The 25168-nt window shown below is 30.9% G+C and overlaps 1 protein-coding gene across 2 annotated transcripts in view; it reads left to right on the plus strand.

Moving 5' to 3' along the window:
* Positions 1 to 20330, plus strand: part of LOC139502422 (uncharacterized) — a 52963-nt gene extending 32633 nt beyond the window's left edge. Inside the window, exons 3-8 of one of the 2 annotated variants that reach the window (XM_071291876.1) lie at positions 4431 to 4751; positions 6756 to 6868; positions 7629 to 7806; positions 10543 to 10647; positions 14865 to 14957; positions 15845 to 20330. In XM_071291876.1, the coding sequence (XP_071147977.1) occupies positions 4431 to 4751; positions 6756 to 6868; positions 7629 to 7806; positions 10543 to 10647; positions 14865 to 14957; positions 15845 to 15903 (869 nt within the window). In that variant the 3' untranslated portion in view covers positions 15904 to 20330. Of the gene's footprint in view, positions 1 to 4430; positions 4752 to 6755; positions 6869 to 7628; positions 7807 to 10542; positions 10648 to 14864; positions 15092 to 15844 lie in introns of those variants that run through there. The other variant, XM_071291875.1, reaches the window with a different exon arrangement.
* Positions 20331 to 25168: the final 4838 nt, after the last annotated feature.

Raw genomic sequence — 25168 nt, forward strand, 5'->3', positions numbered from 1 at the left:
AATTTTACCATATATTTATAGTTTGGATATTGAACCATGAAAGATAAATATCTCATATCAAACATTAAAGTTCTTAGACCACATTCACTCTGCGTCAGAAACTTATGCTATGTCAAAAATGTTATAACAATCAGAATTCAGAGCTTTGTCGACAACTATCTGAATTGTAAGTACATTTATATTTACAAAAAGATGTAGCTGCAAATTCTATTTTTAGTGACGACATTTTGTAATAAAATAAAGTTTTGAACATACTGTTCATTATTAGATATTTTGAAATATATCTAAACTGACTAAGTCATGGCTAAAAATTGACGAAAGTCGGACGAACTGACATACACATTTAAACAACACAAACAGCTCTTTCACTGATAAATACTGACAATGTGAACACAATCAAAAATGTCAGGAGCTCTTTTTACAGAGGAACACATATAAACTGTCAAAGTGATCATATCAAGGTAAGTACAAATAAACTTTAATACAATCAATATTTAAAATTCAGTCAACGAAAACTTTAACTGTTATTGATTCTCATTTCTCTGTTATCAAAACATATTTTTTTTTATCTATTAATCATTTTTCATACTAGATTTCACTTTGCTTACTAACTGATGACATTTAGAATGGTTAGTTTACTATGTTTTAACACTTTCATATGTCCATGAATAATATTGAATGACCAGATGTCAGCCAGACAGTACATGCCTTGTTTGTCTTTTAAATCCTGGAACTTGTTTTTTTCATATTCAAGCATAAATAATATCCGGAAAACAGTCAACCGATATCGCTCCGCAGAAGAGTAAGAAACAAAACGTGTCATAATAGAAATATAAAGTCATCACAGATAAAAATATCATAAGTTTAAAGATAAAATAAAATCTGAAAAGTCAAAGAAATTCTTATCTTTAATCTTCAGCCTTCGGAAATGCTATTGCTCACATCCGACTGCCACGTTTTGTCAATATATGTTGAAATTATTTGTGTATGCACATCATTTTAATTAGAAGTATTGGTTTCAGGTTAAAGCATTTACTTTTTCTAAATTAATTATTCTCTCTATTACACATTTATACATGTTACATTTTAGACCTGAAACAAACCTGTTTTTACAACAATTTCATCATGACAAGTGTTCACATCCCTGGTCTTGTTTGATGTGACGAAGGACCTTAAATTTTCTTACAATTATTTGCGTTAAACCACACAAAAAAAAAACCATACTAATGAATTGCATTTTTCAGGTCAATGCCAGAATGTGGGCATATTATTTTATTGCATGTATTGTAATATGTAGTTATTTGATATACATGATTGGGGATTGGGTTTTAAGATGACAAATACTTGGTATCTGTCACACCCAGAATACATCCTGATACTCTTGGCATTGACAATAACTGATCTTGCATACATATGTGCTATAAAGTAATTTGACATTTCTGTAAGAGCCTGAAAATGCAAACCAAAAAAATAAATTAATAAAAAGTTGCATTTCTGTAAATATAGACAATACAATTTCATAAAGGAACTCCCTTTGCGGCTTATATTGTGCCACTTTGACTATGAAGTTTCGTATTTATCACATGGGGTCAATTAATTTTCAAAATAATTACAAAATCTTCAATTAAATTACACATCACATTTGACCTTTTACTAATATAAATAATTAGTTTCCAATTACTTGGCCAATGTAATTAATTACTTCACTAAATTTGGAAAGGAAATGTAAGATGAAATATTGAAAACATGTATTTATTCGATGATATGGTACATTGCAGTATAGTAATACCACTTGAGATTTAGAGCGACTATTTTCAGCAAGTACAAAAAAAGAGTTTAAGGAAGTTTGTACTCATGTTCATAATAACAAGTTTTTCATAACAATTGTATATATTGATAAGGGATCAATAAGGGAATCAAAAGGGCGAAAAAAAAATAGGTCCGTGTGCTTGTTTTCGAGATATATGCCATTCAAATTGGTCCAAAACAGGGTCCAAAATTAAACTTTGTTTGATTCACAAAAATGAATTGATGTTGTTTCTTTAAATGCTGAATTAAATTCTGTTTTTTATTTTCATAATGAGTTGGTTAATACCACATCTAGGTAACAATGTATTGAGAGGACTTGGATTGTGGGCTCCTTTATCAAATCGATTCACATGTGGTCCAAAGGGTCTTAAGAGGGTATTACCAGCCCAGTGGTAAGCGCTTCTGTGTTGACATGAATTATCATTGATATGGTCATAATTATACATCAACTGTTTACAAACTTTGAATTTTTGTAATACTAACGCTTTTCTACCTGAGGAATAGATAATCTGAGCTGTATTTGGCATACCTATTAGGCATTTGTTGCCCTCAATGCTCTTCAACTGCGTACTTTATTTGATATTGCAACTTTTGTTAAAAGAGCGTCACTGATGAGTCTTTAGGTAGACGAAACACGCGTGTGGCGCAAATACAAAATGTCAATCCTGGTATCTATGATGACTTTATTATTATATTATATTTGGTTCGAACAAATCAGTCAAGCAATCACAGGCAATGATGGCAAAATATAAAGATTGTCCGGATATTTAGAACAGTTGCAGGATAATCAGAAAATCATTTCTGTCATCAAATTTCAAGCCTAAAATAAGTTGTTTTTGTCAAGAAGTCGGCCAATCAAAACATTCGTTTGTCATTTTCAAAGTTGTTTTGTTGTAGTGGACCATTTTAGTAGTACTTTTATATAGCAAATAGGTTCAAATGCGTTGTTAAGCCGGACATTTATGTTTTGTTTTATTTTTGATATAAAAAACATTCTTCAATCTAAATCTGTATATCATAGATCGTATATATTACGTTTTTGATATAATTACGGTAGCAAAACATATGTGACAAACATAGACATTGTATGTTTACTCTGTAGCCGACTAAACACTTGAATATATGCTAGATATTCTGCAGCTTGTCAAGGACTCAACGAGACAACGAGATAGTTAGCCTTATATTCCTGCTGCCGTTGGTAATATAGACGAAAATTCTGTGGGCCACACTGTGAGTCCCAAGAACTTTGTTGTCCGGTCATCGTCATTTTGCTATTGGTAGCACAACTTCTCTGGTCCCGAAAAGGTGGTGTCTAATTTGAGGTGTTACTGCCCGGTCGGATTTTGGTTTTGATTTTCCAGGTGATCAGACTGTCCACATAAAATGATACTCCTCCTCCACTGGATACCAAGAGAATACTTGTGATTAGGACACACAGAATATTCTCCCATGATAGAAAATATACCTGCCTGACAACAAATCAAATCATGACAAATGTCCCTCATCTAAGCATGTAAATTTTTTATCAAGTTTTAGGAAATCAAATGATTTCGTATGTCCTTTGTATATTCCTTGATCAAAATCACAGCAGTTTCAGAGGGATAGAAGTTAGAAATGGCACATTTAACATTAATTAAGCATGAAAAACTACATTTCATCTCAACGTCTGCTGCCATAGTTGTTGATATAGAATATAAACAATACACCTTTTATGGTTTTCAAGATAGAGAGCTCTATATTTATACGGTAAAAGGGTGATCATTTCAGGCAATCTAATAGATTTTTGAATTTAGTTTTCTATACTTTTAGTATAAAAACCCAACTTATTTTTACACGATAAACATATAGGAGTTATATTCAATTTAGTGCATAGCTATACATGGTTCTTAGTTGTTCAACCAACTACGCATCTTTGAATAGTGTGCCATGTACAAAGGAATAAAAGGAGCAAATAGTGATTTAATATCATTTTTATTTTTTTTATCACTATTTGAAGGTGACATTTTTTTGTATATTCATAGAGAATATCATATGGCTTTTTCAATATCGCATCCGTATCAACCCGAGACACCAATATAATCCGAAGAGCTCTGCTCGAGGGATTATATTGGTTGAGGGTTGATACGGTGTGTGATATTGAAAAAGCCATATTATATACACTTTATTATATACATATACCTCAAGTAGATGTTTTTTATGTGATATGACGTCATACAGATAAGGAGGTTTGAAATGACGTCATACAGAATATAGGTTTGACATGACGTTATACAGATAAGGGATTTCATAAAGCCTTTGCAACAGTGACTGCAATCGATGACGTGACGTCATACAGATTAAAGGTGTGATAAAGCTTTTGCAACCGTGCTGATATCGATATCATCACGGGTGGCTGATAAAGCACGCTTGTATTACACATAAAATTTATCTGTATTTACTACTAAGTATACAATAAATATCTTTAATACTATAGTGAAGATTTTTATACAAAATAAACAGAGAATTGTTATATTGGAAGAATCACTTTTTTGAGATCTGCCTGGTTCTTACAAATAGCGGTAATTAACTATTGATGGTACAGAAAAGCCGAATCACACATACAATTATTTTATATTTTGTAGATTATATTTCATGGAATCTTCACACCAAACCTGCTGTATTCACTAACGATGTACAGCTTGAGTGTAAAATTTCAACTCAATTTCGATGTTGCGACGAGTTTACTCGGAAGTGGTCAAGAGGCAAAAGATATGACCTAATTGTTATGAACGGCGTATCCTTGAATACTGCAAAATACAAGGAAGACTTAAATATTTCAGCAAATTCGTCTACTCTTACGATATACAAGTTCAGTGAATACGATGTCAATATTCCTTACGAGTGCTCATACGGCTTTGATTCTTCGAGCCAAATTTTGGAATTAAATGAAGAAAACTTTGAACGTATGTATAATTTGGTAAATTTTAAAAATATTTCTTCTGATTCACTGAAAGTGGTTTATTTTACTGCTGGAAATCCTTTTTTTTATGTTAAATAAGATCAATTTTCCCTTGGTTTTTCTCTTTATCGTATTCTCTTGTATGACTATATTGTTTGTGTTTCCTTTTTGTTTCTTTGATTAAGTTTTGTTTTTAATTTTCACTCCTCCTTGGAATTTTTCTACATTTCTAATATTTTAAAATTATTATGCTGTTGTGTATGGACATACATGTATAGAAAGTTTCTTATATTATTTTTTGTTTTTTATATATTCAAAATTATGAAACGTCATACTCCGATGCCAATGACATTATATTGATATCTCTGCAACTTTTAAAGCGTTTTAAATTTTAAAACTGGTACCTTTTGTTACCTATTATTCGTATTTTTCTCTGTCCTATATGTTCTCCCATTTATTTGTTTTGTAGTCCTGTCATGTTATGTTGTAATTTTAATGTTATATTTAACTCTGCCATAAAAGCTGGAGGTTTGGCTAGCCATAAAACCAGGTTCAACCAACCATTTTTTTCTTAAAATGTCCTGTACCAAGTCAGGAAAATGACCATGTCATATTTTAGTGTTACATATTAATGTTGTGTTTTTGTTGTGTCGTAGTTCTCCTCTTATGTTTGATGTGTTTCCTTCAGTTTAAGTTTGTAACCCGGATTTGTTTTTCTCAATCGATTTATGAATTTCGAACAGCGGTATACTATTGTTGCCTTTATTTCAAGGAGTGTACACATACCTATGTGTCCATTTGTCTCGTATAGGAAAACAATGTATCAATGTGTAAATATCTTGTTAAATAACTTTATTTTACCTTAGTGTATACTGCAAATCTTTATCTACCAAATTGTATGTTCTTGAGGTATATACATGTATCATTTTATTTCAATTAATAAATGTAATGTTTCATTAATAATTTTTAGTTAAAAGTGTATATTTCTCGTATTATATATCAGTGTGTATATGGTACGCTACTGTATTACTTTTAGATTTTTTTTTACAATATAGTGAAACAACTCTCTTTAATTTTTCGAGTTATCTTTGATATTTTGTTTGTTCTTTATCAAGATAACTAAAACGTCGATACATGTAAATATGTAACCATCTTTTATTCTCCATTAAGTAGATAATACGACAAACATTCAAATTAATTACAAATATTAACCTGACAAGAGTATATAACATGATAACCAAGACAAATAGATTACCGGTTCCCAAAGGAGGAGGAATACGTCAAGTATCAACAGAGTGCATATAAACAAACAAAATGATTCGTAAAATAAGTGAATCAGCATTTAAAACTACTCCACATAATGAACCCAAATGGACTACCATCTGATAAATATATGTAAGTATGCACATTGCAAAAATGATTAGTGTTACGCACATTGTATGTTACACATGTTTGATTTTGCCATTATTATTTTGATTGTTTTTTGGGGGGTGGACACAATAGTCGCCTTTGGTAGTTTTCTGCTTTGGTCTGGTTTTTGTCTCTTTGACACATTGCCAATTTCCATTTTCCATTTCATTTGATTGTAGTCGTTTTTTATGTTGTTTGCGATTCGTCTGCGGAACAAATACTTCATTTTACAAACAAGGAATAGGTTTATAACTATCTTTCGACATTGTTCAAAGTAAGATGTCAATAAGATTAAGTCTAGACGAACATTTATTCTTTGATTTTAGTAATGTTTGTCAGAGTTGCATGAACACATTCCCTTTTACATCATTTGAAAAATGGACGATCGTATCTTGTTTCTGTAATGATTTTAGAGGCAACTTATCTAGAATCAGAACTTATTGCAGCTAAGAATAAATCTTCTTGTTTTTAAGAGCGTGAATTGCTTTTTTTTTTATGTATTCGTGTTCTCGAACCAGAATTATGTATAAATAAAACAATGAATACTATCAAGCACTTTCTACCTGAGGTTTAAACTTTTGTCTGTTTTATCTTTGAGATCACCCTGAAGAAATTCTTCCAATTAACTTAACATCTGACGGACAACAAGTACTACTTAATGTTTCTCTGATGAAAGTGTATCCTGCTCCAGTATGTAACGCTACAGATGGTGTACGTATTTAAAAAAAGGCTAATTTAACATCTGAAATTGTTTTAAAATGAATCAAGAAACCGAGGAAAGATACAATGTACATATGATAAAAGGAATTTCTTTTCTTATAATTATTAGACCTCGATAAGTATACGTAGTGCTTGTGATAAAGATGTGTCTAATTACTATGATAATTATATTTTGTGTCAGAATGAAATGAAAATTGAATGAAAATAATCAATAAATGTTCTAAAAGTACACAGGGTCTATTAAATCAAAATGACGAAGTGCTCGTGAACTTTATTCAAAACAACAATTACCTACAGTAAAAACAACCAAACGTTACGTGTAATTCCGTCGACATATCCGTATAAAAAGAAATAAATATGCTAAGTTTTCGCAAATATAAACGAGCCTCGTGATGTCAAAATCTAGCGCAAAAGACGTGAACAGGAACTTTAATAAAAAGAAAACTATTCAAGATAAACTTAACAACGTCAAGAAATATTGATCCTTGTATGAAACTATAAACTTTTGTCCTATCCCTCCTTTTATAGGGGGGGAGTAACCTGTTTCTGTCTTGTACTTGTATTTACCTTCCTTCTTGTTATAAGAACAAGTTGATATTAAATATTAAGATATTCTTAAACAGTATAATAATAAATAAAGACAGATAGATAGATAAAAAATAATTAATAATATTTCAAAGGAGTATGATTATTTACAATTATTTTTTTAAAGCAATTGATTTGATTTTTTTTCCGAATTCCAACATTGCAGGAAAAAGACGTCACACAATATTTAGCTGTTGCGACCGTTGTGGATGGCATATTTTTTCAATCAAACATACTGTTCAACTACACTATTGATTATGTCTGCCATAGTACCATTGTTATTCTGTGCAGACTTGGTGGATCAAATTTTGTTATTGTAAATGGTTCCCGACCATGTTTGAAAGGTAAGAGATAAAGAGTGATTAATAACTATACAGAATCCCATAACTTTGGTATAACATAATATTGCAAATATTTGAGCAATAACTTAGAAATTCCTCCGAACCCATTTTGAGATGCAGTATAGGACTGGTGAAATATAACAACTGGATATTTTAACTCACAATAAACTAAAACGCCGTGGCAAGAAAATTATATCAAAATGTTCCATCACATACATGCAGTATAATATTATCTATATTCTTTGACGTAATACAATCATTTTAGATATGGACACAGAAGGTTACAAATGTTAAAATCTCTAACATCAATAAAAAAGACAAGGCAAAGTAGCAAACAAAGACTATTGCATTAATTTCAAAAGATCAAAATTGTGTGCGTTTCCCACTATGTATACAACCCCCTTTATGCAAACCTTCCCTAAGTAAAAAATTCGCTATCGGCAAAAGTACAGTTTAAAAGACAATAGTAGTATATAAAGATCTACAACCTCAATAACAGGTTGCTATGTATATGATGTAGCTGAAACAGCAATACATCAATCAACCAATTCGTGAAAAGTTTTTTGTAAGAAACTTTAGGTATTCTAGTATTCAATCGTTTTGTTTTTGATATTCTCATTACTAAGTATAATCAGTGTGTTTTGAAGTAGTACGCCCTTGTTAACGAAGTCTGCATACTGTGAGCATTTACGACCATAACGTTTGTTTGTAAGTAGTGGCAGGTTAATATAAAACATATATTCATTGTATTTAAAGACCTTTGTTTGATGCATTTGTAAATTTCTAGCATTAAAACAAGGTGAGTGCTAAGAATTTGCTTAACATCGCAAAATACCCAACTTGTGGTGTCGAATAATGGTATGACATTGTTGTCAGCGTCCACAGACCTCAGGCGTGCAAACAATTACTATTTTTTTGGGAATACTGATCTATTATGTCTGTTTGTTTTATTCACACATCGTTGTCAATAAAATCACAATGTATGCTTCTGTCATAAGTGAGAGGTTTAGCTAGCTACATGTATACAACCAAGTTTAACCGTTCATTTGGTACCTGTTCCAAGTTGGTATATTTGTTCTCCTTGAGTTTGGTATTTTTGATAGTTTATTTTGGAATCTATAATATTGTACCACAAGGTTATTTACCACAACAGGAGTTTTTTTTGTATTAAAATGATTTTGGGGGATATTGTCCAAACTGTTTGAAAGGTAGAGGACAAAAGGTGACAATCTTTTTTTTTACCGACATGCAAGGGCTGTATAGCCGGTCAAGGTCGTTACAAACTTCCATTTGTTGGCAATTTTTCAGAACAATTATAAGTGTTCAAGTGAAATCATCTGAATGAAATTGTACTTAAAAATTTGATAAGGTTAGAATGACTGTGTGTGATATTTTGAAGCGTTATTTCATGATCAGTTTCCATGGAGTTTCATTGTTGGAGTTGTTTGATATGTTGAGTACTAAATTGTTGTATATCAGGCCCTGTTTTCAAATCGGTCCAGTTTGAGATGCGAGGAATCCATAATCATACATTGCTTGGTTTCATCCCACGCCTTTCTATTAAGGTCTTTCATTTTCTGAATGTAACCGTGTTTGGTTCAGTTTTCTAATTGGTCCACATTAAAGGGCAACATGATCCAAATAAAGGCAACAGTAGTATGTTCAAAACTCGTAAATCTATGGACAAAAAAAACAAAATCGGGGTAACAAACCAAAACTGAGGGAAATGCATTAAATATAAGAGGAGAACAACGACACAACATTAAAATGTAACACACACAGAAACGGACTAAGCATTAGACAAAATCCGATGAAAATAACAAATATAACATCAAAACCCAAAACATGAATTTGGGATAGAAAAGTACCATGACACGTCTTATAGTAATGTGAATTCACACTAAAATATAAGAGAAACAAACAAAAAAACGGAAATACAACGTAAAAATGTTACACACACAGAAACGAACTATGATATAACAATGGCCATTTTCCTTACTTGGTACAGGACATTTTTAAAGAAAAAAATGGTGGGTTAAACCTGGTTTTGTGGCATGCCAAACCTCGCACTTTAATGGCAAGGTTAAACATAACATTAAAATGACAACATAATATTACAGGACTACAATACAAATACAAAGGAGAACGTATTAGGCAAAGAAACACATGAATAATAGATAACAAAAGGCATCGGGATTAAAATTCAATACGCCAAAAACGCGCCTCGTCCATACAAGACTTACCAGTGACGCCAAGATATAAAAGTTCGAAAGTAAAAAAAAAGTACAAAATTGTGCAGCACTGAGGATCAAAATTATACGTTCTTTGATTTCAACAAGAATTGAATGTTTTTTTGTATTTGATGAATTTAACTTTTTATTTTTATATTTATGGATGTTGAGCCTCTTTATCAAATTGTCCACATTGAGTTAAACCATGCATTTAGGTTTGCATATTGTACCGTTACTGGCAAATGTCCAGTGTCAATGTTTTAAAGTTCAAAGACCTCATTTATTCGATGTCACAGACATATTCCGTTTTATAAATTTAATAAAATTCCAAATCATAGCTTATTCAAGCATGATTGTCGTGTACATTATACCCGGAATTTTCAGGGATATACCTCTATGGCCGTATCTAGTTGTGCCCTGTTGGACCTTTTTTACATTAATGTCGCTTAGAATGTATGGGTAAACGTAAAGTTTATTTTCATTTCTTTTATTTTACTTTCTCTTTAAGCTACAAACTACTATCAACACTATCGAATCATTATAGACGTGATTATTGGTGGAACTGTAACCGTTTCTCTCATTTTGATTATCCTTTTACTGAAATGTCGGAACTGTAAGTATATGTTGTCATTGTTAACAGTATAAATTGAAATTATCCATCTTCGGATTGATTGAAATCATTGTTATAAACTTGTAATGTATATTCGGTCGAAGCAATTGTTTGGAAATACCATCATCAAGCCGAATATTTCAACGGAAGCAAACCATATTGAAGAACCGCAAAACAGTGGATACAATTGAGGACTGATTCACAAGATTGAGATCAGCCTTAATATATTTGCAGTAATCTAACAAACCGCCTCCCCTTTGTCACATTACAAAACAGTTCGAATAGTGCGAATATTTAAATGTTAAAAAAATCTCGAGAAGAAAGGGAAATAATCATTGGACGTTAATGCTGAAGAAAATGCAACTGATTATCAGCTTGCAATCATCTGTTGTGTTTAACTTGTGTAGTTTTGCATTTGTGGAACTTAAATCTGTATTTATCCTTATATTTGTAATACAAAAAGAGGCAAACTTATGCTTTAATTGGTTTATTATACCTTTGATTGTGTTCCTATGTATTCGATACAAAACGAGAACCGTAAAATTTACAAAGCGAAGAATTTAACTTTAACATATGGAACTCTTGGTTTAATAGGTTTATCAAGGAAATCATGATAGGAGATACAAACCAAGGAATATCGTTTTAATTCGGAAATATATACTCCGTATGCAGGCCTGCTGCAATGCTGCTACATAGAAAACAGTAAAATTACAAAAATAGTGAACTTCAAAGAAAAATTCAAATCAGAAAGTCCCTAAGTAAATGTCAAAATCAAATGACAAAACACATCAAACGAATGGACAACAACTATCATATTCCTGGCATGGTACATGCATTTCCTTATGTAAATATGACAAGTTCTCATTTGGAATCTGAAATCATCTCTTTTGTCGTAAAGTTTTATTTTCAACCGACCCTCATTGTCAACGGCTAGATGTAAGTCAAGATATCAGACGGACTTTACTTTTTACTGTTGTATCCTTTATCTCTAGTTCGATAGGATAGATGCGTTCACCATAGTCACCCAATTTTAAATCATTTAATGAGAAAACATCATCTACATGGTCTATATATATAGCTGAAAGTATAAAGGATATTGCTAATTTCTTATCTTTCTGCTTAAGAAGTTTCTATATAAGCCAGCCTAATTACAATAAAGGAACAAGTCAGCAATAAGAGGGCGACAATTGGTTCCCATTGGAATGCCGACAGTCTGTCCTCATAACGTAACAAATATGTTGTCAATCAAGAAATCAAACATCTTGATAATATAAAAAAGAAGATGTGTAATCATTGCCAATCAGACAACTCTCCACAAGAGCCCAACAATCACAGAAATTAACAACTATATGTCACCGTTCGGCCTACAACAATGAGCAAAGCCCTTACCACATAGTCAATTTCAGTTTAAAAGATTTTTTGTTTGAATCAGAGTGATCCTTTTCGAAATAGTATGTATCCCTCCCTAAGACAAGATACTTGTATCTACGTTGGCCGTTCTTTTTATGGAACAAAGCAATATCAACTCTTTCAATTTGTCTTTTACTTTGGAATGGGGATAGATATATAAAGTGTAGAAAAGTCAAATGTTTTCATACTATTGTAAGATGAAAGATTCTTAGATTGCATTTATTCTAAAATATATTTGAATATTTTTTGTATCCACATCTGATTAACCCATCCTCTTGAATAGGCAGTTTCACACTGACTGTGAAGTCCGTCTTTGTTTGCTGATGCAATAGATGTTTGAAGAAATTGTGTGGAGCACTTGGAAGACCTAGTAATATACCGTCGTTTGTAAGGACACTTAATATGTAGTTAAGATATCCAATACAGAAATGTAAGATCCAGTTCTTCATCTTTGGTTGAAATTCCAAGGGAACACGCCGGATGCCTACAGTTGCTTACATCCACTTGTTGTACTTGCAACAATAACACATCATGATTTACAAATATCGTATATAAGTCGTATTATAACCAGATATTGAAAATAAGTATTACATGCATATGCATATCTTAACCCATGTGCTATCTGAATGCGCATCTGGTGCAGAAAAATTGGTACCGTTAATGTTATTAACTGTTCATCACGTTAAGCACTTTTCTAAGTTTGTTTCTTCAATACTTTTTATCTGATAACAATGACTTTAGGAATATTTTAAAGGTTATGAGCCAGATGGTACATGAACTTCAAAGAAAAGTCAAAATCTTCAAGGGAGAACTTTGCCTGATGGAGTTGAAACATTCGTTCTTATTAACTTTTTAATCAATTATCAGTAGATTAAAAAAAACCTGTATAACCCATGTGCTATCGACATGATGTTGGCAATTGATATAAATCAGTGTTGAGACATTGTGTGTATCTGAAGCTTATTGCTGATTTACATTCATCAAGGAAAAATGAAATCCAAGCATTCGATTGCAAGGGACGTAAACATACGGAACATATTTTGACGTCGATGCCAGGGTCATCTTTGCATGAAAGGTTTTAGGGATAAGGTTTCCATATGTTTTCTGTTAATTTAATTTGCTCCGGGGATATTTATTAACGTATGTTATTTTTTAGTTTTAATCTTTATCATTATCTGATTTTATCCCAAATATACACAGAAAAAGTCCCATAGAATCTAACTTGAGGAAAACCAACAAATCATGATTTAAAATTCCTATGGAGATCTGCATTGATATGGGAGATAACTCTGTAAAAAAAGGCAGAAATATTAAAAAGAAATTATACAAAATTATAACTTTACCGCTTCTAGTCAACAGCATGTATTGATTCTTGATATTTTAGCCGTCTTTTGAGTATAACAAAGGTTTTTATATCTGTTATAAAGCTACTACCTAGATTTCATTAGTTGACCATTTATTAGATTTTCAGCATGTCAAGGTAAAGAATCTAAAATTGAGTAAAATTAATTAAGCAATTATCCTTAGTTTTTGTGCTTTAAAGTTTCTCTTAACAAGGTAGATGCTGAACAAATATAATTTACAGAAATAAACAATACCAAATATTCACATTGTTTTTTTCCAAAATGGTCACATAGCCATAAATTTGCAATTTTTTATAACGAAAAATGTGCCAAAATAGTAAAAATACCCATAGCACTTCAGTTTTGTATGTTTCATGAGCAGAAGCTTATATAATATAGTCAAATACGAACTTATTACCCCATCAAAGTATCATTTTTACCTGAATTCTAAGATAATCAACCAAAGTTTCAGAAAAAAAGACTCATTTTTGCTGAGTTATCTCCCTTTCCAATGTTAATTTCCATAAGAAATTAAAAACGCAAAATTTGAATTTTCCTCAAGTTAGTTTTATGGGACTTTTTTCTGTGTATATTTGGGGCCAAATGCTTTAGATTAAAACTAAAACATTTTCTGTTGCAATTAGTTTAAGGTTTTAACTTAGTTTGAATGGACTATTTGAGGTGACGATCAAGTGTATTTTATAAATATCATACACTCGAGGCGCTTTCCTTGAGTTATCTACTACATAAAGGCTCAAAGTTTCATACCTGCAGATGAATGAATATATTACATTATAAGTACTGCTATGTACAAATAGAAAGGGAATGAAAGATAGAGCCATAAAGAACATTAGGTCATTTCCTTATTCATCCGCAGTATATAATAATTCATGTCCAAACCGAAGCACTGACCTCTGAGTTGTTGAAACACTGGGGGGGGGGGGGGGGCTAATTAAATAAAAACACAATTCATATAGTTCGTACAATGAAGCATTCCGAAAAGTTAGATACTTTATTTATATCATGTTTATGGGTCTTAAAGTATATATCATTAACAGCTTTGCTAGAGGGTATCGGAACCTCCGTTATTTTAATCAATTTCTTAATTGATCACTGAATTTCAGTATGTTTGTTATAGTCTCTGCCAAAGGAGGAATATACCAGTTGTTTTAAATTTCATTTCGATGGTTTAAAAAAGGCTAACATTGATTTTTGTCCATTTTAAGGACTTTTTGAACATACATTGGATTTCGTTTTTGTTGTTAATATTTTTTTATTATTAAGGTTTCTGTCAGTACCGATGCTATGACTTAAAAAGGTGATGATAACCCTTAGCATAGAGAGTTTTACGCCAATTATGCAGCAAAATCAAATGTAAAAATACTGATGAGATCGTTTTTTCATATAATTTTTACATAGCTTTTATATAATAGCGTATGCCATGCTTGTAATGTATTCGCTTTTCAGATTTGTACACATTTTGGTCTAGATGTAAATGCCAGATTGACACACGAAATGAACCGGATACGTCTGAACGGACCCAATCAGGTTTTCAATCAGGTATTCACAGAAAAGTTTTTAGATATATATATATTACAAATGTTTCAAGCTTTGTCATTTCGAGTAATTATTAATTATCTTTTAATCTTATTTCAACACAAATGAGTATCGCTTATAAATATTTCCACAAAGTAAATATATATATATATAATGATCAATTACCTTTTTTGTTCTCCTTCGTGGCAAATGGAAAGATGATTATGCCCGTTTTATCCTTAACGGTGACGCTTGACTATTTGTCGTTTTATTACTTGTAATGAGACAGATATTACATTTTAAGAAGGCATATTTTCGAAAGAATGAATCCTGAAAAGATATTCTAGGAGTATGAACTTTCTCTAGAAAAGCAATTTTCTGTGTCATTATATACCTGTTCAAATGATAAAATGTGGTATCTAACCCGATCTGGACTGATTACGCTTAAATCGAGATGGACATTCAAGTATGTATAATATGAAATGCGATTGGACCCATCATTATCTACTAATTACAGAAGATGTATCAATACACAACAAAACTATTCGAAAATGTTGTCATACTTAATCTCCAACAATATTGAATATTCATATAATTTTGAAATCAACATTACATGATCGTTTTAACACAGTCTATCTTTATATCAAATCGTATGACACTTGTTCATGAAGTTGTTGTTTTAAATATCAGACAGACAAAAAGAAAAGGATTCCATGGAACGTAACAAATTACGTTCGATGGCCTGATCAATATGTACATGTACATGCAACAAATCAAATATAAAAATTTTATCTGTCATCAATCCTTTTTCGAGTATTGATATCACAGCTTTATACTCCTTTTTTTAACCTATATTCCTAACTGTCTCTCTCTTTCTTTCTCTAGTTTTATTTTTCGTTACTACTTTGTAGATACAGCAAAGGGTTCTCTGCTAAACCGATCGAATAGTGATGTCGAATCTGCGGTATAGCATGTAGGAAGAAACATTGTTATATATTGTTGTATTTAGTCTATGAGTTTGATTTGACCATCTTTAAACTTTTCAATACAATTCAGTACGTTGTGAAATACACTAAATTTAGCAGAGATACTTTTTGGAATTATGTACACCAAGTTTCATTCTTGACATCAATATCAATAAACATGTGCATACGGAATCAATTGAAGTTTTAAAAAAATGGAAATGCACTACAAGTCTTACATGTACAATGATAATATTAAATGAAAAAGCCATCATATATACAAATTTCCTTTATATATTTGGATAATTCACCGTCTTGGTTTTTGGTAAACTTTTGATTTACATGTAAAGTGGTAATATGTCAAATACACAACTACAAAACATCATATTTTGCTTAATCATGTATACTTGATTTTTAAAGAAAGGTAGATTATTCTATAATAGTGATGTTTTAAACGTGTCTATGTCATCCTTTTTCATCTTCAATATACATGATATATAATACTAGTATGAAAAGTTAAAAAAAAAATCAGGAGTTTTGTCTGCTTTTTCATTCACGTATAGTGTGTAATATATCTGTTTGTGCCTTTTTTATTCGGTCTTTGATTCTGATTTATAAAAAAGATATAAAAGATAATGCATCATGATCAACTGTTCGTTCAAAAGAGCATTTCCATTGTTAACCGTTTATCATCTTAAATTATGTTATTAGTTTAAATGCTATACATATCTTCATTTTTGAGGGGGTGCTTTAGTAACCGAGTGATCAGAGTAATCGAACCACTGAATAGATAGCCTGGTTGTGAGTGCAAATCCCGCAAGGGAAAGGTACACTCTACTCCAACTTTTTTGACTGTTTTTTTTTCTACCGTAGGTCGGTGGTTCTCGTCGGACACGGCTTCCTTCAACAAAACAGCATGTTCATTGTAAATCATTTTTCATCTTCAGATCTGTTATTATTTCACATTCTATACGTCTTTACATTTTTGGGAGGGGGCTTTTGTGGCCGAGTTGTCAAATTTATCGAACTACTATACCGATAACCCGTAAACACTGCGGTTGTCAGTTCGAATCCCGCAAGGGAAAGTTGCATAAGACTCTAATGTTTATTTACAGGGACTGCAAGTTTTTTTTCTACCGTTGGTCGGTGGTTCTAACCGGTACCCCGGCTTCCTCCACCAATACAAATTGATAGAAAAGAAATACCACAATAGTGTTGACATGACTTTGTTCACCAATCAATCGATTGATTAAACGTTGTGAAGAAACGTGTCTCATACTTGCTTTTTTTGTAACCATCTGTTTGCACACATTATCATTGCTGGTTGATGATGATTAACGCATTTATTGTTTTTATTTTAATTATTCATGTTGTAATTACATTTAGATTTATTTATACATCTACCTCTGTTTGAAATTTTATAAAATACGAAGTAATGTTATAAGTTAAGATACATCGTATGTTATATGTGCATGATTAATTATGTACTTTTTGTGCTTTTATTATTGTTATTTTTGGTCATTACAAACGCAATATTCTTTGTATATAAACTTATCTTTGATACCAGGATTAAAATTGCGTACTCCAGATGTACCATGCCCAAAATACCTATTCAAAAGAGCATGCTCATTGTAAATCATTTATCAAATTTAGTTCTGTTATTATTTTACATGCTATACATCTTTTCATTTTTGAGAGGGAGATTTTGTGGCCGAGTGGTCTAATTTGTCGAACTACTATACCAAATAGCCTGTAAACACTGCGGTTGTCAGTTCGAATCACGCAATGGAAAGTTGCACACGACTCTAATGTTGATTGACAGGGAATGCAAGGTTTTTCTACCGTAGGTCGGTGGTTCTAACCGGTACCCCGGCTTCCTCCACCAATGCAAATTGATAGTAAAGAAATGCCACAATAGTGTTGACATGGCTTTGTTCACCAATCAATCATTCGATCAAACGTTGTTAAGAAAGGTGTATTATACTTGCTTGTTTTATAACCACCTGGTTGCACACATTATCATTGCTGGTTGATGATGATTAATGCATTAATTGTTTTTATTTTAATTATTCATTATGCAATTGCAATTATTTATTTATATGTTTACCTCTATTTTAAATTTCATTAAAGACAAAGTTATATAATATTTTAAGATATATCGTATGATTTATGGGCATGATATAGTATACACATGTAGTGATTTTATTATTGAGATTTTTAATTGTTATTACAAATGCTATCTTCTTTGTGTATATAAATTTATCATTGAGACAAGGATTAAAATTGTGTACGCTAGATAAAGGATTTCGAATACAAAAGACTCACGAGTGACACACTCGATAAATAAAAGTGCGAAGATATTATAAAGTTCAATAGAATTGAGAACCAAACATGTTGGAAGGTTAAATCTATCTATTCCGTTGTGGAAGACTTTCCCTTATATTTCGAAAAATGTACAGTTTTGTATTTAAATTAACTTATAATATAGCTATATAAATTATATTTAGACACACCGGATTTTTACATAGTCACAACGTTGCATATTGTATTGTCAATTTATCTTAAATTTCCTTGTTTTTGTATATGCTATGTTATCTCAGTTGAATCTTTGAGCTCACTTTATATGGTACTCAGCTCAATTTTAAGAGAAGTCGGTTTCTTGCTGCAGTAGTATTAGGCCGTGTTCACATTGACCTAAACTCGGAGTTATGTTAGTGTAATTCACACGTGAATTTAACACAATTACGTTCCCATTAGTTAACCTCAATGTTTACATGTAGTTTAAATCATGTTTTGTCTACAAGCAGTCGATAGTCACTGTAGATCTTGTTTTTGTTTAATTGTACACAAAACTTTTATCCACCATGTTAAAACAAAGTATTGTTAAAACGTGTAATTATTTATACGTATAAATGAATATCCTCTTTTCCATTCCGTCATTTGACTTTTATGTGCCTCTTATATCTGTTGCAATTCTACAGATTCTCTGTCATTCTTGTTTTTTATTCTAAAAGTAGAAAGAGGAATAACGTACATGTATGTATCACACTAATACAAGCACACTCATACATTTATGATACAAAAGAAAATTCTTTTGTCATTAATTGCTTGTAACGAAAAATATATAATGCAGTGGTACAGATGGTTGTAACATAAAGATGTATATTTAAATGTGATATTCAATAAGATTATACTATCATTTTTTGCTTCTATTCTTTTTGTCAAATCTTTAATTCAAAAATATAAAATCCATAAAATATTTAATTTAACTGATTTTATTAGAATCTATCATTGACGATTTAGAACTAATTGTTATCATGTTAAACGGGTTAACTATAATTGTTTACGTATTATATAAAGAATGATCATATACTTATAGAAAATAAAGGTATAATTGTACCCCATGATAATTTGTACATTTATTTATTCATTTAATTTCAAGAATTGCTTCAGCCGTGTGATATGACCTTATCAACTGCTTCCGTTTTATATCAAATGCTTTCAGTTATAATCGCATGCTTTTCTGTAACATAATTGCATGACATTTCGCCGTTATTCGACAAATTTTGGGAAATACTCCTCAATGGTACGTTTATTTTGTGTAAAATCTGACAAAATTGTATAGAAAAATTGGGATTCAGGAAAATATATTTATATTAAATGCACAACAAATATAACAACAAATGCAGTTTTTCAAAGTTTTAAAAATAGTTGTTGTCTGTATGTCTTCTGCTGGAGTATATGATAAAAAGAACCTAGCATTTTATTTTTTTATATCAGACCCCTTATCACCCGGCTCTCGGGATTAAGTCATGACCTAGGTCTAATAAGGTGTTTGATATGAAAAATGCCATGTTATAATCTATATATATATTTCAATCTAAAGAAACAGTCAAAGAAATTATTACACATGTGTTGTTAACAATTCCAAATGTACACATTTTAAACATATACCTTGTATTAATTAAACTTACTACTGATTCGATTGTTTATTTTGTGAATTAAAAATTGATATATTTCTTACTTTTGTTGAATGTGTGAGAAATGAGTCCATTTCAATACTACCATCAACATTTGGTATCTTGTCACTTGAAAACTGGGTAGTTGGATCAATATTGGATAAAACTACAGATCTTGAAGCTGCAACAATCAATAAGACATACAGATCATAAATGGACAACAAGTTCAATTTTTTTTTAATTAATCGAATCGTTTAATCGTAAATATACACATACAATTTATTTTTACATGACGAAGAAGGTAAATTATTGCATGATGCTATACTAATTTTAAACTAGTAAATAAGCTATGTTACCGATCATGGCATGGGATTATGCAGAATCGCTGCATTATAATTCTCCATTATCATATCACAACCTTATAAGTATGAATATGTATACTACATATTTTGTGCATTAAATACATTCTGACATAATTTTGTTGTGTTATTTTGTTTTTACAACCCTAATGCACGAGGGGACGTGTGGTAACGCAATTCATTACTAACATATTATGCGAATAACGTAGCTGTTATATTGTAACGTGTGATTATAGCAAAATAGTCATCAATAAGGAACAACTAAATTTATATAACTCTGATTGAAAATCCTTTGCAAAACTTTTGTTAACCGTAGTTCCTAACATCATTACATACGACAAATTTATTCTAAAAACAAATTAAAAACAATTAAAATTTAAGCCATTAAACAAAAACACAACTTTAGCAGCAGGTTAATGTGTACAACCGTATATTTTCCAGATGGCGAGACGCGTTCAAATTACATTATTTTTTTTTTTATCAATTTACTATTTTCTTCATTTATTGATTTTCAGATGAAAAGTAACATATAAGAGATACACACACTATATAGTTAATCTTATATGTTAAAAACAGTAAGCTCAATTTTATTTGTATATCAATCGCAAGTTAGTAATTGCCACTTCATTGAAATAATTATTTTAGAGTAACAATAAACAGGCAAATGTTTGGGTAAGAAGTTTTTTTTTATCTGATCCAATAATGTTATGTTTCTAACGACAATACTGACTATGAATTCAACTGCATAAAACACATTTATGTAATCCAAATCTTTATAATTCGATACTAAATTTCAATTGTTAAGTTTATCTCCCACTAAGCCATTACTTTCATAAAATAAAAAAATAAACAAGAAAAGAACAAATAAAGGAGATTTGGGATAAACTTCGACGAAAAGCAACACTACATATAAAACAAACCACATGAAGAGGGCAACTATATTCTTCAACACATGCATTGTCCTCTAAGTTTGTAACTCGGTATCCAAGAAAAGGAAACGCAAAACAAATAAGAAAAAGAAATTCAAGAAATGAGATGCAATAACTACAGACAATGTGATCCGCATTGACTCTGGACAGGACATCAACATTATGATACAGAGTCTATAATGTAACTCTATATTACCTCAATCAATAAACTATTAAAACGCACAGAAGGCACCTAAGATAAGACACACGAATTAAAAACTGGACCATATACAAAAATCTCAAAATGTGAAAAAAACTCATAGTTCTAATAGTTTAAAACCCACATTTTATAGTATATCAAGTCGAATATCACTGACGTTGCTATACACCATAGTTGCCAAAAATAGTGGCACAATGAACATGATGAATACTAATTTCAAATTTCTGTATCAACATCAACTGGTCTATATGTACTATTCTAAGTCAAATATAGTTGCTTGGATTTACCTTCAGAGTTTAAAAAAAAACCATATGCATGAATGACCGAAAGTGTTGATTGCGTGGTATTGTTATTTCAGATAATAAGAACAAAAAGTAATACTGGTTAGTTTTGTATAAATGTTGGTCTTCCAAATTAACTCATGGAATTAGCGTTCACTGTGAATTTTGTTTTGCCATTTGAATTAATTTTCATTGAACAGACAGTGCACACCTATTAAAGTTGTCACACATTATTATCATGTTACTTTTTATTAAAGGAAACTAATGAAAAGTCACGAAACCTTGACTTTGAAGCGGATTTGTAATATATACTTGAACAGTAATAATGTCATACAAAATAATGCCGACGACCATATTTTGATAGATGTTTAATATTTGTCCCTTTAATCATCAAACACAAATCTCATGATAAAATCTCATAATCGTAGCTGAAACTAAGCTTCGCCTCGGGTTTTACATAATTATAAAAAAATTATCAAGCATTACCTAAACTCAACAGATTTTCAACCAAGCACAGTACATGTGTAACGATTTGTTTCTTCCTCTGTGATATTCTATCCTGGGGATAAATTGTCCCAGAATTTCGTTTCCAGGCATGGTATTTCACAGGTAGATTGTTTCCAGAGGAGTGAAAATATATCTGTGTTATGCGGATAGTATGTACTGGTAAATATTTGCCGTGCCATAATTCACAGATCCTTGTGAAATATAGTCCCATTAACTTATATATAAGATACTCGCAATCAATATATACCTGACCATAATTTTAAACTGTTTCACAAAGGTACAACAAATTTGCATAATTTATCAACCAAAGGGAGGTAACTTTGACCAATTTATATTTTTAAAAATAGTGATATAATATATTCCTCAATCTATTTCATAGTGAAATTTTTCCTTGAATCTTATTTGTTAAATATTCATTTATATAAAAAGATGACTTAAAAAATTATTTAATAAGACAGATAATATTTCACAGATAACTACTATCCAGCTATTGAAATTGCTTTTGTTCTGATATATTTTTGCTTTTGTTTTGATATATTTTTATGCTATGATTTATCTGATTTCTATATAATCAACAACTTCTTCTTTGTCCCCAGACAAAACTATTTATATAGTTAAGAAATATCATCATACTAAAATGCTTCCATTACTGTTAACAGTAGACATGCTTCCTTTACTTATTAATTTATATTTGTACTTAGATCTGAAAACAACTCACTTTTATCTGTTTTTGACTAACCTTATTTAATCATGATATTATTTCACATTTATGATCTTTGAAATTACTTCTGGTTTTCCTTCTTGTGTTTCATGATAATTTTCGTTTTCAAAAGAATGATATTTACTTGAATATTTTAGGATATTATTATTATTTTCAATGATAATTTGTGAAAGTATTTCCCATTATAATACATTTTTTTTTACAATTTAGCTTTAATCCAAATACACTATTATTATTTCATAGCATTTAAAAAGATAATGTTTTTTTAAATAATATGCAATAAGTTAACTACCAAGATAGAATTTCACGGTAAAGGAAAAAATATCCCAGGGAAATATTTTCCTCCGGATAAAAAAATAACATCAACTACTGTAACATTTTTCGACCGGATCAAATTTCACCCGGATATAATTTTGCTTTACACATGTACTTTAACATATTTGAGTACTTACATCAATAACCGATCTTAGGCCGTGTTCACACCAAACGGCGTGTACAGTAAACATGTTTACATTTGGTTTAATGTAATGTACACTAGTTTCACACTAAATTTGTTCACATCTATACACCTTGTTTAGTTACCTGTACATAAGATTTGTTCACACTTGTAAACTATATGTCATTTAAATGTTAATTACGTAGAACCGAATCCAAATTTTTGAACAACTTTCAATCAGTTACAAATGTAGCATGGTTAGGGAACGACCATTTGACTTTTAAAACAAAATTGGATGGATTTTTCCACAATTTGATTAAAATAAATAGGGTCGTACAGATGAATAGAATGCACAAATATTCTGAATCCAATGTTTCCCCATACATTATAGTGTTAAATATTGAATTGGTACCATCGAATATATAAACTTTCGCGCGAGAAAAAATTCTGACTCAGACACACCCCCTTTTTTGAAGTAAAGTGGTTGCTCCTTCACGAAAGTCATTTTGGATGATTTGCAGTAGTTTAAAGATGTCTCGATTACGCATTAAAAACGTAGGCTGCATCAGTGTGCTTACAGACAAAGAAAGAGAATTGCGATGTTAAGGATCACTACATTTCTACTCTTTTCTGTTTGTTTCAAATGGTATTTTTTCTACAAGGAGTTGTTGGCACGGGAGGTGGTAATGTTTTTTTTTTTATTTCTTATTGTATTTAACGGATCTGAGATACTACACAAACAAACAATTATCCTCACCCTTTTTTAGTGATGCATTTATGAGTGAATCGTTGTTTGAATAAATACCAGTGGCAAATATTTCTGTCAGTGTGTACGTCCAGTCGATTCGGGAAGACCTTTTCAAATGAATTATGTGTGCGGCAATGATGATGGATATGAGTCTTGATAAGGGGTTAATAGGGCCACGTAAAGTGTTTTTACAACGAATAAATATGTCAAGTTTAGACAAATATTTCTGTAAAGAGCTTTATTATTGATAAGTGTTATCAGTATCAATTTTATATAAAAATCGTTTACATATACAAGGGGAACTTACAGTTCTGAATGCCTAATTTTGTGTACACTTAACCTACACAAGGCCTACATCGACTATCGACTGCATGTAGACAAACATGATTTAAAATACATGTAAGCATTGAGTTTTATCAATGGGAACGTAATTATGTTTAGTTTATGTGTGAGTTACACTAACACAACACCGAGTTTAGGTCAATGTGAACACGACCTTAGCTTACTTATTATTGAAAATCCATTTGAGGTCGAGCTATACCAATGATTAATACATTTTGTGACTATTTCGTGTTGTTATATACACATTTTAAAATTGTATGAATTGTATAAGTAAAATTATTACAATCGTTTTTTATGTCCATATGAATTTGTTTCCCTCGGTTTTTGTTTGTGAACCGGATTTGCTTTCGCTTATTCGATTTATGACTGTTGAACAGCGGCATAACATTATGCCCGTATGCATAAAACAATTAAACTTAATTATTCCTTCAACTTAGATTCCACTAGGAATTCCCTTAGTTAAGTAAAATGCATAAGTCGTATGCATAAACTTACTTAAGTCTTCACTTAACTAAGGAATACTTGAATCGGAACCTTCTCTAATTACTGTATGTCATATATTAGCTCATCACATGTACACATCCGTGTAAAAGTTTGTTCTGATTATTTACATTGCTAGATGAATACATTTTTTTATTTCAAAGAGCTTGGGTTTAATTGATATTGGTATGTTAAGCAACTCAATAGTACCTACATTAAACAAATGATTAAGTACAATTGGCGCATAAGAGAAAGTTTGCCGTTTTGATGAAAAGGACATATTAATTTGTAATCCAAAGCTTTCTCTTCTTA

Source organism: Mytilus edulis, chromosome 14 (genome assembly GCF_963676685.1).
Source record: "Mytilus edulis chromosome 14, xbMytEdul2.2, whole genome shotgun sequence".
Lineage (NCBI taxonomy): Eukaryota > Metazoa > Mollusca > Bivalvia > Mytilida > Mytilidae > Mytilus > Mytilus edulis.